Below are 12,759 nucleotides of genomic sequence, written 5' to 3'. Positions count from 1 at the left end.
TATTAATCGCATATCTATATTTACTTATCTACAATAATTTTCTTTATATTTTTCATAATTATAAGAGAAAATAATACTTCATAACTGCGCAAAGCGCGGACCATTTCACTAGTTACACTTTATATACAATAACAACAACAAAAAATACGCCTCAGTCCGGAACAAGTTGGAGTCGGCTATATGAATCTCCATTTCTTCATATAATCGACGTCAACTTGTTTGAGATTGAGGTATAGTAGTTATTATATTATATAGTGTAATTTTTAGCGGTAATGGTCAAAAACACATCTCAAGTATCACATTTTTTTGAGTTTCCTACTTGAACTATTAAAATTAATAGTCGATGAGTGTTTTGTAAACTAATTGGTGATAGTTTAGGTAGGAAAAGTGAACAACTGATAATTGAGTTGTGTTTTGCAAATCAATTGGTGATAGGTTAGATAAGAAACTCTCACATCTGATAGTTTAGGTAGGAAGTTAAAAAAAAAAAGTGATACTTAGATATGTTTTTACTCTATATGTTATTAATTTTTTACATAGTAAAACTCTAAAATTCCAAAAAAAAAAAAAAGAGAATTTGAAAAAGATGTGGAAATGAGGTGGACCAACCCCCTCTTTTGTGGGTCCCAGACTTCGACAGTTATAGCCTGGATTCCCAGTAACCAACTACCAAGCCGTCATCATCTGACCAAGAATTTAACATATTTGACAACATTCACGGTTGTAATCAAATTTGATCTTTGTATTCTCTCATATTTTAAAAAAAAATAAAAAATGATGCACTTTCCATGTACCTCGGCACCATTTTCCACGTAGTTGTTGGAAAAAAAATTTAAATTCTTAACTGTACCAGCAGACAAATTCTTTTCATACTCTTCACTCCCTCGTGTTCAAAAAAGAGAGTTCAATTAGTTTTTATTTTTTGATTAAAAAAAATAATGTTCACTTATTAAATTAAGAAAAAATTAATATTATATTTTCAAATTTGTCCTTATTAAGTGTTAAGTGATTAAATCTTAATATTTATTTAATTAGAAGTAATTTAGTCATATTATCTATTTTTGTTATAAGAGATAGTATTTTCTTAAGAGGTATTAAGGCTAAATGGACAGTTTTTTTGAACTTGAGAGAGTATATTTCTTTTATTCTTCTCTACATTTTCTTCTTTCTCGACCTGTGTATTTTTCAGTGCTTAATTTTTTATTTAATACCATTATTATCTTTTCAAAAGTCAAAGTTTTTCTTATTTATTGCCAGTAGTCAGTCTTGGTATAACTTCTAGAAGGATTTTTTGCTGACAAATCTTGTCACCTTTCTTAATTTTGGCGGGTTTTTAGTTTCTGGCTCTAAACTAGAGTCTTTTATTTCATACTCTATCTTTCTTCTTTGTTGTCTTCTCTTTCTGCCATTGCTGAAAAATTGAATCTTTAAACCAGAAACTAAAAGGGTACCTTACAGTTCTTGATGTTTGAATTAATATCGTTATTTTCTGTTAAAAACTCAAAGTTGTTCTTATTTGATGCTATTAGTCAGTCTTGGTATTATATCTAGAAGGATTATTTGCTGATAAAAAATCTTTTCTCCTTTCTTAATTTTGGTGGTTTTTTTGGTTTTAGGTCCCAAGATTCTCTCTGAGCTTGGAGTTTGCTATTTTGAGTTGAAGTATCAGCAGTGCTTAAATGGGTTGGAAAGATAAGATTAAGACTCTGTTTCAGGTTTGTTGGTCCTTTTGCCTTGTTCATTTTCCCATAAGATAAGATTAAGGAGTCAATTCCACAAATGGTCATTGAACTTGTAGAAAAATCCTCCTAAAGTAACTTTTGAATTTTTTTAAACAATAATGTCATCAAACTATGTCCATGTTTCCAAAAAAGTAAAAGCATCCATTTTTTGACATAAAAACCCCTAAACTCATTTTTAAATTATAAAACCCATTTGAATATTTCTATTTTACTTTCAAAATGTGAAATTTTAATTCTAATAAAAATTTCAGAATATTGCAAAATTATATCTCAGTGGACAATAAGAGGATACAGTTGAATGATAATAGAACTGAGCACAAAGCTTAATTATAGGTTTTTTAACTGATAGTAAATTATTCTCCCTGATATATAAAATTTTCAATAATAAAAGAAAATATTTAGTATTTTTATTTTCTTGGAGGTGAACTTGTAATATTCTGATTTTATTTAAGTTTTATAAATAAGTGAATTACAATTAATGTAAACATTTTATATTTTTAGAAAGCATATAAAAAACTAATTGTAAAAGTGTTTTCATTTTTGCGATGTCTTAATCCAACACAATTTTTTTCTTGAGAAAATTTATCCAAATATTCTACCAATAAAACCAATCTCGTCTCATGTGTTTATTGGTAGAATATATAAACCGAAAATAATAATTACATGCATCATGGATTTATATAACGTCTCATGTGTTTCAATTATGTCCAAGCACTTCTATTCAGTAAAATATTTAACTTCCGACTTTGAACAATAGAAAAATATTAAAATAGTTCGAAAGAAGTTGATATAACAAAGAAAATCAGCTTATAGCATACTTAAAGTTTGAACGATTATATTGTCTTATTCTTATAGCTTGAAATATTATTTGAATATTTCTATTTTATTATTAAAACTTGAACAAGAATTTTGGAGTATCTAAAAATTGTGCCTAGGTAATGGGTTTTATAATTTATATATGGGTTAAGGGGTTTTATGTCTAAAAATGGGTTAATTTACTTTATTGGAAACAAGGACATAGTTTGATGACCTTATTGTCCAAAAAAATTCAAAAGTTACTTTAGTAGAACTTTTCTATAAGTTCAATGACCATTTGAGGAATTAACTCTAAGATTAAGACTGTGTTTCAGGTTTGTTGGTCCTTTTGCCTTGTTCATTTTCCCATTTCTAATGATATATTTTTCTTTTGGTTTTGCGTTTGGTTTTTGATTTCTGCTTCTGCTTATGAACTGTTGTTCCGATAAAGTTGGAACGATGCAAAGAAGATTAGCATGCCCCCTGCGAAAGGATGACACACACAAATCAGAAAAATGCTCCAAATTATTTGGGGCAGAATGCTGACTAGTGAAGAACTCTCACGTTCAGAAGGTGAAGGTAACAGAGATGAGAATGCTTAGATGGATGTGTGGTCATACTAGTAGAGATATGATTAGAAACGAAGTTATACGAGATAAGGTCGGAGTGACCTCTGTGGTGGACAAGATGAGGGAAGCGAGGCTGAGATGGTTCAGGCATGTGGAGAGGAGGTGTGAGGATGCGCCTGTTGGGAGGTGTGAGAGATTGGCGGTCGCAGGAATTAGGAGAGGTAGAGGCAGACCGAAGAAGAATTGGGGGGGAGGGGGGTGATTAGACAGGACATGGCATAGTTTGAGCTGACCGAGGACATGACCTTAGATAGGAAGATTTGGAAGTCGAGGATTAGGATAGAAGGTTAGTAGGTAGTTGAGTTTTGTCGCACTGTGTGTGGGAGAGGTAGGGGGCTAGCCTCTTCATCTCCTCTTCTCCTTTTCTTAGTAGTATTATTTAGGTATCCCGTAGAACCATACTCTTACGTGTGTATTACTATGTTTTGCTTCATTTGTTTTGTATCTTGATATTTTTGTTGTTCTGCATTGACTACGTTTCTTTTGAGCCGAGGGTCTATCGGAAATAACCTCTCTACTCCACTAAGGTAGAGGTAAGGTCTGCGCACATCCTATCCTTTGTAGACCCCACTTGTGGGATTACACATGGTATTTGTTGTTGCTGCTTGTATTTTCATTCTATTGCAATTGTCCTTTACTCATATGATGTGTGTTTCTTAATAGTTTTGGCTGTCTTGTTTAGCAGTTCTCACTTCTCAGTGGATTTTATGATGAAAATCCAATTTTGTATGGTAGAATTTGGGGATTGTACTGTGTTATTCTTTGGTTGCAGGGCACTGATTATCTAGATTCTTATTAGATTGGCTTGGGCATTGTAATGGTTGCTTTTCAAATACTGAATTAGAGATTAACAAGTAGAGTGGAAACAAATAAGTGAAGTCTTTCAAGCAGTGCAATTTATTGCTCCAGTTTAGAGAATGTATAAAACTTCGAATACTTTTTGAGATGAGTTTAAATGGAGAAACTTGGTCAGCGAGGATTTATAGAGCCGAATCAAACTTGTTTGGCACTGAAGCGCAATTGTATATTTCTGATCAATTTTTTCTACAAGATTAGGGTCTAAAAGTCAGCATGTTGTGGTCAAAGTGGTCTTGTTTTATCCTGAAAACGTTTAAATCATCGTAATTGATTAGCAAATTTTGTTAGTCATTCCCATTTCTGTTGATTTGCCAGTTGAAAATATAAGGAATTTCCAATTCTTTTTTAATCTTTATTCATATTTTTTATATAACACTAGAGTAAGATGAGTCTAAATGGAGCGACATGGCAGTGAGGATTCATAGTCGACCCCAACTTGCTTGTTTTCAAGGCGCAGTTGTTGTTGTATTCCCATTTCTGATTATTATGTTGTGTGGTTCAAAACGAAGTGTTTTTCCATAGTCCCCGCTAAATCTAACAGACATAGTTTGATAAATATTTTATGAAGACTAAAAGTGTTTACTTTTAGCAAACTCAAAGTATTAAAACGTTAAGTGCGTACTTAAGGGACTATTTGAACCTACGCTCAAACATAAGGGACCAATTTTGTCATTTTCTCCTGGTTTTGCTCAGTTCAAAGAACTTTTCCTTGTTACAATGTTTTATCATATGAACTATCAATTCGAATACTATGGTTTGCAACAGCACATATTAATATTTTTGTTTCAAATGAAACAGGGCAATACAAATGAGATAGAGCTCGGATGTGGACATACCATTAAGTCTCATGGCTCATCAGTTGCAAGAATTCACATATATGACTGGCTTATATTGCTGCTGCTTGTAGTCATAGTGATAGTCCTTTATACCATCGGTCCATTTCATCGTTTTGTTGGAAAAGATATGTTGACTGATCTGAAATATCCCATGAAAGATAATACGGTCCCGTCGTGGTCTGTTCCTGTGAGTATTCTTTTCTTTCTTCTAATTAGTAGTTTTACTTAGTAATCACTTAGTTTGTTTCCCCATTGTGTATTACTATCTGTTGTTTCATTTGCTGTATCTTATTATTGTCTTGCCATATTTTTCTTGATACCATGCTTCAATTTTTTTTTTTTTTTTTTTTTTTGAGTCGAGGGTCTATCGAAAACAACCTCTCTATCCCACAAAGGTAGGGGTAAGGTCTGCGTACACCCTACCCTCCCTAGAACCCACTTGTGAGACTACACTGGGTATGTTGTTGTTGCTGTTTGTTGAATCCAGTATCAATGTAATGTAGAGAAAGTTTAACTAACCGCTCTAATAGGACCTTGATGTTTCTGTTCTACAATAGAATTGGCCTACAATTATTTCAGGAGTGCAGATTACAGTATGGAGAAAATGACAAAAATGGTCCCTTATGTTTTAGGGCAGCTTCAAAATAATCCCTTAAGTATGCAATTAATAATTTGGTCCTTTACATTTGCCAAAAGTTAATATTTCTAGTCTCTGTCATATATTTACCGAACTCCGTCCGTTAGATTTGATGTGAACTATGAAAAGAAAAAGGAAATTACCAGGAACTTACTTTTAGAGGTACAATTTTTGTAATTTTTGGTATTTTTATTTATTTCTAGAGTCTAGTGCAACTTTTTCCCTGGACCACACATGTGGGAATACAAAGGGTATGTTGTTGTTGTGATGGTCTAGTGCAGCTTTTTGAGTTATAATTTTTGCTATGTTTTATATCTTTTTAGTGTCTGGTGCATTTTTTTGTGTTGTTATTTTAGGATTTTAAGGTTTCTTGGTGATTATGGTTCAATAAATTCCCAGTATTTCCGTCAAATCTAACGAACATAAATTGTTAAATATTTGACAGGACTAAGAGTGTTAATTTTGGCAAACTTAGAGAACACTATTAAGTGCATACTTAAACTATTTTGAACCTACCCTCAAACATAGGGGACCATTTTTATCATTTTCTCTTCCACTGTGCTCGCAAATTTCAAAAATTCAATTTTTTTTTTCAGTCAAATCCTGGAGTTTCTAACAAATTTCTCTAATGAACAGCTATATGCTTTTTTATTGCCTATTATCATCTTCGTTTTCATCTATCTTCGGAGGAGGGACGTCTATGATCTGCACCACAGCATTCTAGGTAAGAGTTATTTTCACCTGAGTAAGGATTGGAATATAGAGTAAAAGTGCTTTTTGTCTCTATGACTTTGAGTTTCTTAGTTGTAGTACAACGAATGTTTACCCTTTGTTTTGCTAAGTAACTTTACTAATCGCGCTAGACTTGTTCAAAAATTGCAGGCCTCTTATTTGCCATCCTAATTACTGCTGTAATCACAGTGGCCATCAAGAATGCAGTAGGCCGTCCTCGACCAGACTTTTTCTGGCGTTGCTTTCCCAATGGTAAAGATGTATGTATCAATACTTGCCCTCCCTAAGTTTTCTTCCTCTAACAAGGACCCCTTTTTACCATTTTTCCCTTCGTTTCCTAGTTCGCAACAAAGGATTAACTTCTTAGTGCATTTTTATTTGACTTAGTAAAAGTGTCTGGACATTTATCTGATATTAAAAGCTCCTTTCATGATTAGCGTAACTAAAAGGACACTAGCCTTTTGGACATCGATTTGGTTGAAACTTGAAAATAAGAATTCTTGAAGTTGAAGTTGAAAAAATGGTACTTGGGAGTAGAAGTCGTGTTTGGACTTGTATTATATGAATTACTTTTTTTGAAGTTTTGCGAGTGGAAAAAAAAATATTCAATCAAAAAGTGGTCAAAACCAGTATTTCAAACTTGAAAAACTCATCTGAAAAAACTAACCAACAAATCATCCCAACAATGTTTTGAAAATATTTTTGAAAAAAGGAAAAACTTTCTATGTCCAAACAGTTCCTTTGAAAATGCTAAATTGGTGCTCAACTCTATCTTCAATTGTAATTATAGTGTGCTAACTGGTTCATTTGATTCATTTTGCTGTTCTCTTTTCAGGAATATGATCAGTGGGGAGACGTGATATGCCATGGTAAAGAAAGTGATATTAAGGAAGGACATAAGAGCTTCCCGAGCGGGCATACCTCAGGTATGTAGCTTGACTTTCTCCGTTTCCACTATTTCCAAGTACATTAAATCAGGATTTCCGAGATTTTATGTAGTTGAAACCTTTAATAAAGATTGCTTATAGACATCAAGAGGAGTACTTCGTTTCATAAGTGGTCTGAGTTAGAGGTGGAGCCAAGGTTTGAAGCGGGATTTTAGTCCTTTTTGAGTTACTGGTTTCTAAATTAATAATTTGTACGTATTAAATGAATTTCTTAAGACAAATATAAGATTTGAACCAAAACTACTGGGTTGTGCTGAACTAGCTTCCTACACTCTAGCTCCGCCCCTGGTGTGAATTATTGATGAACCTTCATTCCTTTACTGTCTGAGTTGGAAATCTTTTTGGTTGTTCCTGAGAATTATTGGACAAACTTTATTGGGATGACGACATGCAGTATCTTCAAAGAGTTTGATCCGACAAAATTTGGGTTCGTCTTTGCAGGGTCATTTGCTGGTCTTGGGTTTCTGTCATTGGAAATATTTTTGGTTATTCCGAAGAATTTTTTGACAGACTTTATTGTAATGACATGCAGTATCTTCAAAGACTTCGATCCAACAAAATTTGGGTTCTTCTTTGCAGGGTCATTTGCTGGTCTCGGGTTTCTATCGTTGTATTTGGCTGGGAAGATCAAAGCGTTTGATCGTCAAGGGCATGTGGCAAAACTATGCATAGTTCTTCTTCCTCTCCTTATGGCATCTCTTGTCGGCATTTCACGTGTGGATGACTACATGCATCATTGGCAAGACGTGTTCGCTGGAGGACTGATAGGTTCGTCTTAAAATTCTAAATTTAGCAGTAAATGGGTGCTGCATTTCGTTTTTTATTAATATTTAATATTCCGCGCCTTTCACATTTCAGGCCTTGTCGTTGCAATACTTTGTTACCTGCAGTTCTTCCCAGCTCCATACCATTCTAAAGGTACTATGTTTTGTGTATCAACTCTTGCGTTTCGACAAACCTTCCTTCAATCTTTTTGATTTCTCTAGCTCGTTAGTACTTTAATAGAATGATTTTGTCGTAACCAAACTAATACCAAATTAAGCCATTTCACGAATTAAATATGATCAAACCAATCAACAAAACCACTTGTTACAAATAAGATCTTCTGGTTGCATGGAAAGAAGTAAACGTTGACTAATCTGGCTCCATTTTGAGAATTTCTCAACACGTTTCTTTAGCCAAGAAAAATCTCAGTATCTTAGGGTTATCCTTTTGTTGATGGATGCTTTTATTACACTCGTAGTCAATTCGTCGATGCAACTTCCTTTTATAACAGAGCCGTTAAACAGATCAAGGCACAACCGCGTTTTCTACTTCATAGAAAAAAAATTGCTATGTTTAGGCTTTAATACATTTGAGATTACTAGGCCTTTGCTTTTGCCTACATATCGTATCAGTAGAAGTCCCGAAGCACAACCGCGTTTTCTGCTAATTTCTTAGGGATTTCGATTTCGTTGCTAATATTCTAGAAGAAGGCATTGCACGAAAATTCTTTTATGTGACTTTACTGTTATACTGGATAAAATTATGAAATTAACCCGATATGATAGGCATATAGATATTGTTACATTTACGTGTTTTTTCCCTCTGGTCTCAGGATGGGGACCTTATGCATATTTCCGGGCAGTGGAAGAGGTCCGCAGAAACAGACAACACGTCCAGCCTACTAACGGAGGATTAGAGGTAGAGCATCCCGAGGTACACTTGAATCAGCGGTCTGGTACAACCACCAATCCTTTTGAGGAAATGGAGTATGGCAGAATGTGAGACATAGATCTTTGTTCAACTAGCTAGCTTGTTATTTTCTTATGAATATTTAGACTGCTTTTGTTATATGTTCTTAAATATTTTAGCTTTGGGGACCTGAAATTGTTTAACCAGTGTTAAGTTTTTTTTTTTAGTGTGTGTAAATTGTTGCATAATTAGTTCAATTGGTTGATAAATATGTTGTCATTGTTTCTCCCTTGGACCTAATGATTATTCTGTTAGTATGGATAATGACTTAACAAATCTCAATGTTACCCTGAAATTTTGGCACTTTAAATGGAAAATAAATGAGGAGAAACAAGAGAAGTGGTGGTGGAGCAACGGTGGTCTTTAAGTGAACGGGGTGATTTTTGTGTGGAATTTTTGTATGTTCTCTTTGTGACTGTCGTGTGAATAAGAAGTGATGGTGGAGTAATGATGGTCCTCAGGTTGTGTTGTCAAGAGTGGATAGAATCAACTGTTATGATGGTAATTGATTTAGAAAAATGATGGTCCAATCATGAGTATTTCGCAAAGTTTAGGAACAAATATGGATCATTTTGCATAGTTCAATGATGAATTTGACCCTTTCCCTCGTGAAATGGTTCAGTGTTGAAAATCTCATGTCGTTAGTTAGTCTATAAGAACAAATTTAGCCCATTTTTATAGCGGCAAAGGTAGATTTGACCCTAACTATTAACGGAGGACAAATTTAAATCATTTCACGAAGCCTAGGAACAAAGTTACAACAATTTGCTTATAAACATTTGGCATCACCTTCTGTAGTTTGCTCTTGTTTTTGGTGTAACATCTTCAACTTAATTGACATCAATTTTGAAACCAAAACCATTAATCAATATAGATTGTAGATCATTGCTTGAAATTCTCAAAAGGCAACTAGCTTTGACATCAAACATAACAGTATAGGAGTAAATGTGATTTTAGTAAAACGATTCAATCATTATAACTTAAAAATTATTTACACTAATAAGGTATATTATTTAAGAATTTAAGTAATATACACTTGTCAATATAAATAAACTTTACGCAATCAAATCATCTTTTTCTATTATAGCGAGTAACATATTTTATTTTCATGATTTCAAATCGCACACTTTAAGAAGACTTACTTGTAGATATTATTTACCGATATATAAAAATTAAAGTCTACTTAAATTCATTCGCCATTTACTGTTTTCTAGCAAATTTGATAGTTGAGAAATGTATCACCATTTTTGGCAAAAGGACCAAATTCATTACATGTAAGAAAAAGGAGTCCGAACCAAAATGACCCAAAAAAACGCACTGTGAACGAAAATACCCCAAGAAAAAAATAACTAGTATCAAAGAAATACTGCGTTAAAGGACTTAACCATAACGGCGCGGTTAAGTCCATTAACGTAGAAAAATAATGCGTTAAAGTTTTTTTTTTTTTTTTGGTATAACGCAATAAAATACTACGTAATAGCGACCAAGAAAAAAAAATTGGTTAACATTTTTTTTTTTTTTTTGCAACACTTAATGTTTTTTTCTATACTTTGACCAACGATTAGTCGTGTGTCAAGACTTCGAAACGCCAATATTTTATATAGAACTTGATATTTTTTTCTGCGTACAATAATATAGGCTCAATACATCAAGAATACATAGACGTTCGGCCCGTCGTTTTAGGGGTTGAAAAGATGCCCGAAGTAAGTTTTGTTTGAAACTTTAAGTTTAAGTGTTCTATTTTTGTAAGGTTATTTTAGTCAACTTTATATGTCGAGAAAATTAGTCAGCTTTGTTTTCGAAAATTGAAACCACAAAAGTGAAATTGACATTCACTGCTACATTACCCCGGGATTTTTACGTTAAAATCTATTGCGTATCATCATATTATAAGTAAAGAAAACTGAAAATTTCACGCCAATTTGGGGGGAAATTGAAATTGAATGGGATAACAGGTGTTACTTTTAAAAATCGGCTTGGCCAAACCGCCTTGCAGCTGTTTGTCCGCATAGATCTTGAAAAAATACACAAAATAAAAAAAAAATGCGTAAAACGGACATCCGAGCCCAAAGTTATAATCATCTAAAGTTTGACCACTTTACAACTAGCTTTTCTCCCTATATTTTTTAAATACGTTTTTAAAGTTATGTCTTGATTAAAAAATAACACGCTTAAACCAAAACCTTAAAAAATAAAACACTTAAACCTAAAGTTTCCAAACAAAACTTACTTTGGGTACCTTTTCAACCCCTAAAACGAAGATCCGAACGTTTACGTATCCTTGATGTAGTGAGCCTACATTATCGTATGCAGAAAAAAATATTAAGTTCTATATAAAATATCAACATTTCGGAGTCTTGACACACGACTAATCGTTGGTCAAAGTATGGAAAAAAAACACTAAGTGTTGCAAAAAAAAAAGATTTATTAAAATAAAATGTTGCGATATTTTTAAAATAAGATTTATTATTACGAAATAGATACACAAAAAATATACTTAATATTTAATAAAACATGCATCCGCCTAGGTTTGATCCCTGGCGGTTGGGATAAAAAAAAGAGATGCCTAAACCACCAAGCCAAGTTTGTGAAAGAGACAAAGGGAGACATTTTTTATTATTTATAAAGTTCACTAATGCCATCTAACTTGTTTTCATAAATTGAATTCTGAACGTTGAAATTGACATTCAAAACATCATTACTACGGGATTACCATCTTCAAATATATTTTTTATCACTAGATTTTTACTAAAGATGAATGAAAATTGTGCACCAATTAGGGCAAAAATTCAAATTGAATGGGAAAAAAGAGGTTTTTCTAAAAACTGGCCGGCCAAACCGCCTTGCGGCTGTTTGAGGGGCTAGATCTCCTAAAAATACCCAAAAAAAAAATCGCGTAAATCGAACGTCCGAGCTCAAAGTTATGACCGTTTACAGTTTCACCAATTTACAACTACTTTTTCTCCCTATATTCATTATTTGATAATTTTTTCTTATCAATTTATTTAACTACTTAAGTTCATGCCACATCAAACATCACTAATAATCGAGCACTTTTCATGGTGCATGTTTTAGTAAATATTAAGTATATTTTTTGTGTATCTATTTTTTAATAATAAATCTTATTTTAAAAAGATCGCAACATTTTCGAAATAAAGTTACGTATTAAAAAATAACACTAAACCCTAAAAATAAAAAACTTTAAGCTAATGACAACAAGTCTTCAAATAAAAATGGACTTCGAGCACTTTTCAACCACTAAAACGACGACCCGAAGTTTTGCTTATCCTTGATGTATTGAGCCTACCTTATTAATCAATCAAAAATAAGTAGGGTTCTATATAAAATATTGAAGTTCCGGACTCGAAGCATGATTAATCTATGCCCAAAATACGGAAAAAGTGTGAAATAAAAAAAAAAGGATACCCAGAATAACGCAGTAAAATACTGCGTTATTGGACTGAACTGAGCCGTTATAGTTAAGTCCAATAACACAGTATTTTACTGCATTAAAGGTACTTTGGTACTAATTTTTTTTCTTGGGGTATTTTGGTTCACAGTGTTTTTTTTGGGTCATTTTGATTCCGGACTCTAAGAAAAAGGTAACGTGGGAAACGTGGCAAATTCCTTATATAAAAAGATTTTTCTGTGTAAGAATTGAAATGTCCAAGGATTTCTGTATACACTGATATTCTCTGGTTTTCCCTTTATATTCCTCGAAATTGCTTAGCTAGCGTTTGGCCATAGATTTTGTGAAACTTTAAAAAAAAAAATTGAAGTTTTGTTGAAAAATAACTCTGGAACTTGAAGTTGTGTTTGAACATGCATTTTACTTGAATAACATTTGAA

General features: G+C 33.0%; 1 protein-coding gene and 1 non-coding gene across 2 annotated transcripts; both read left to right on the top strand.

Annotated features, from left to right (window-relative positions):
• Positions 1–1,286: 1,286 nt before the first annotated feature.
• On the top strand, positions 1,287–9,136 carry LOC132067617 (putative lipid phosphate phosphatase 3, chloroplastic). Its single transcript, XM_059460904.1, has 9 exons — positions 1,287–1,447; positions 1,617–1,715; positions 4,823–5,047; positions 6,134–6,221; positions 6,380–6,489; positions 7,065–7,155; positions 7,756–7,944; positions 8,035–8,094; positions 8,774–9,136. The coding sequence occupies exons 2-9, from the start codon at positions 1,680–1,682 to the stop codon at positions 8,941–8,943; spliced, it is 969 nt and encodes a 322-aa protein (XP_059316887.1). The 5' UTR covers positions 1,287–1,447; positions 1,617–1,679; the 3' UTR covers positions 8,944–9,136.
• LOC132069031 (U6 spliceosomal RNA) lies at positions 2,961–3,067 on the top strand. Its single transcript, XR_009417603.1, has one exon. It is a non-coding gene; the product is annotated as a U6 spliceosomal RNA (small nuclear RNA).
• Positions 9,137–12,759: the final 3,623 nt, after the last annotated feature.

This window comes from Lycium ferocissimum, chromosome 8 (genome assembly GCF_029784015.1).
Source record: "Lycium ferocissimum isolate CSIRO_LF1 chromosome 8, AGI_CSIRO_Lferr_CH_V1, whole genome shotgun sequence".
Lineage (NCBI taxonomy): Eukaryota > Viridiplantae > Streptophyta > Magnoliopsida > Solanales > Solanaceae > Lycium > Lycium ferocissimum.
Note: the sequence above shows the minus strand (reverse complement) of the source record. Positions and strands in the feature narration are given on the sequence as shown.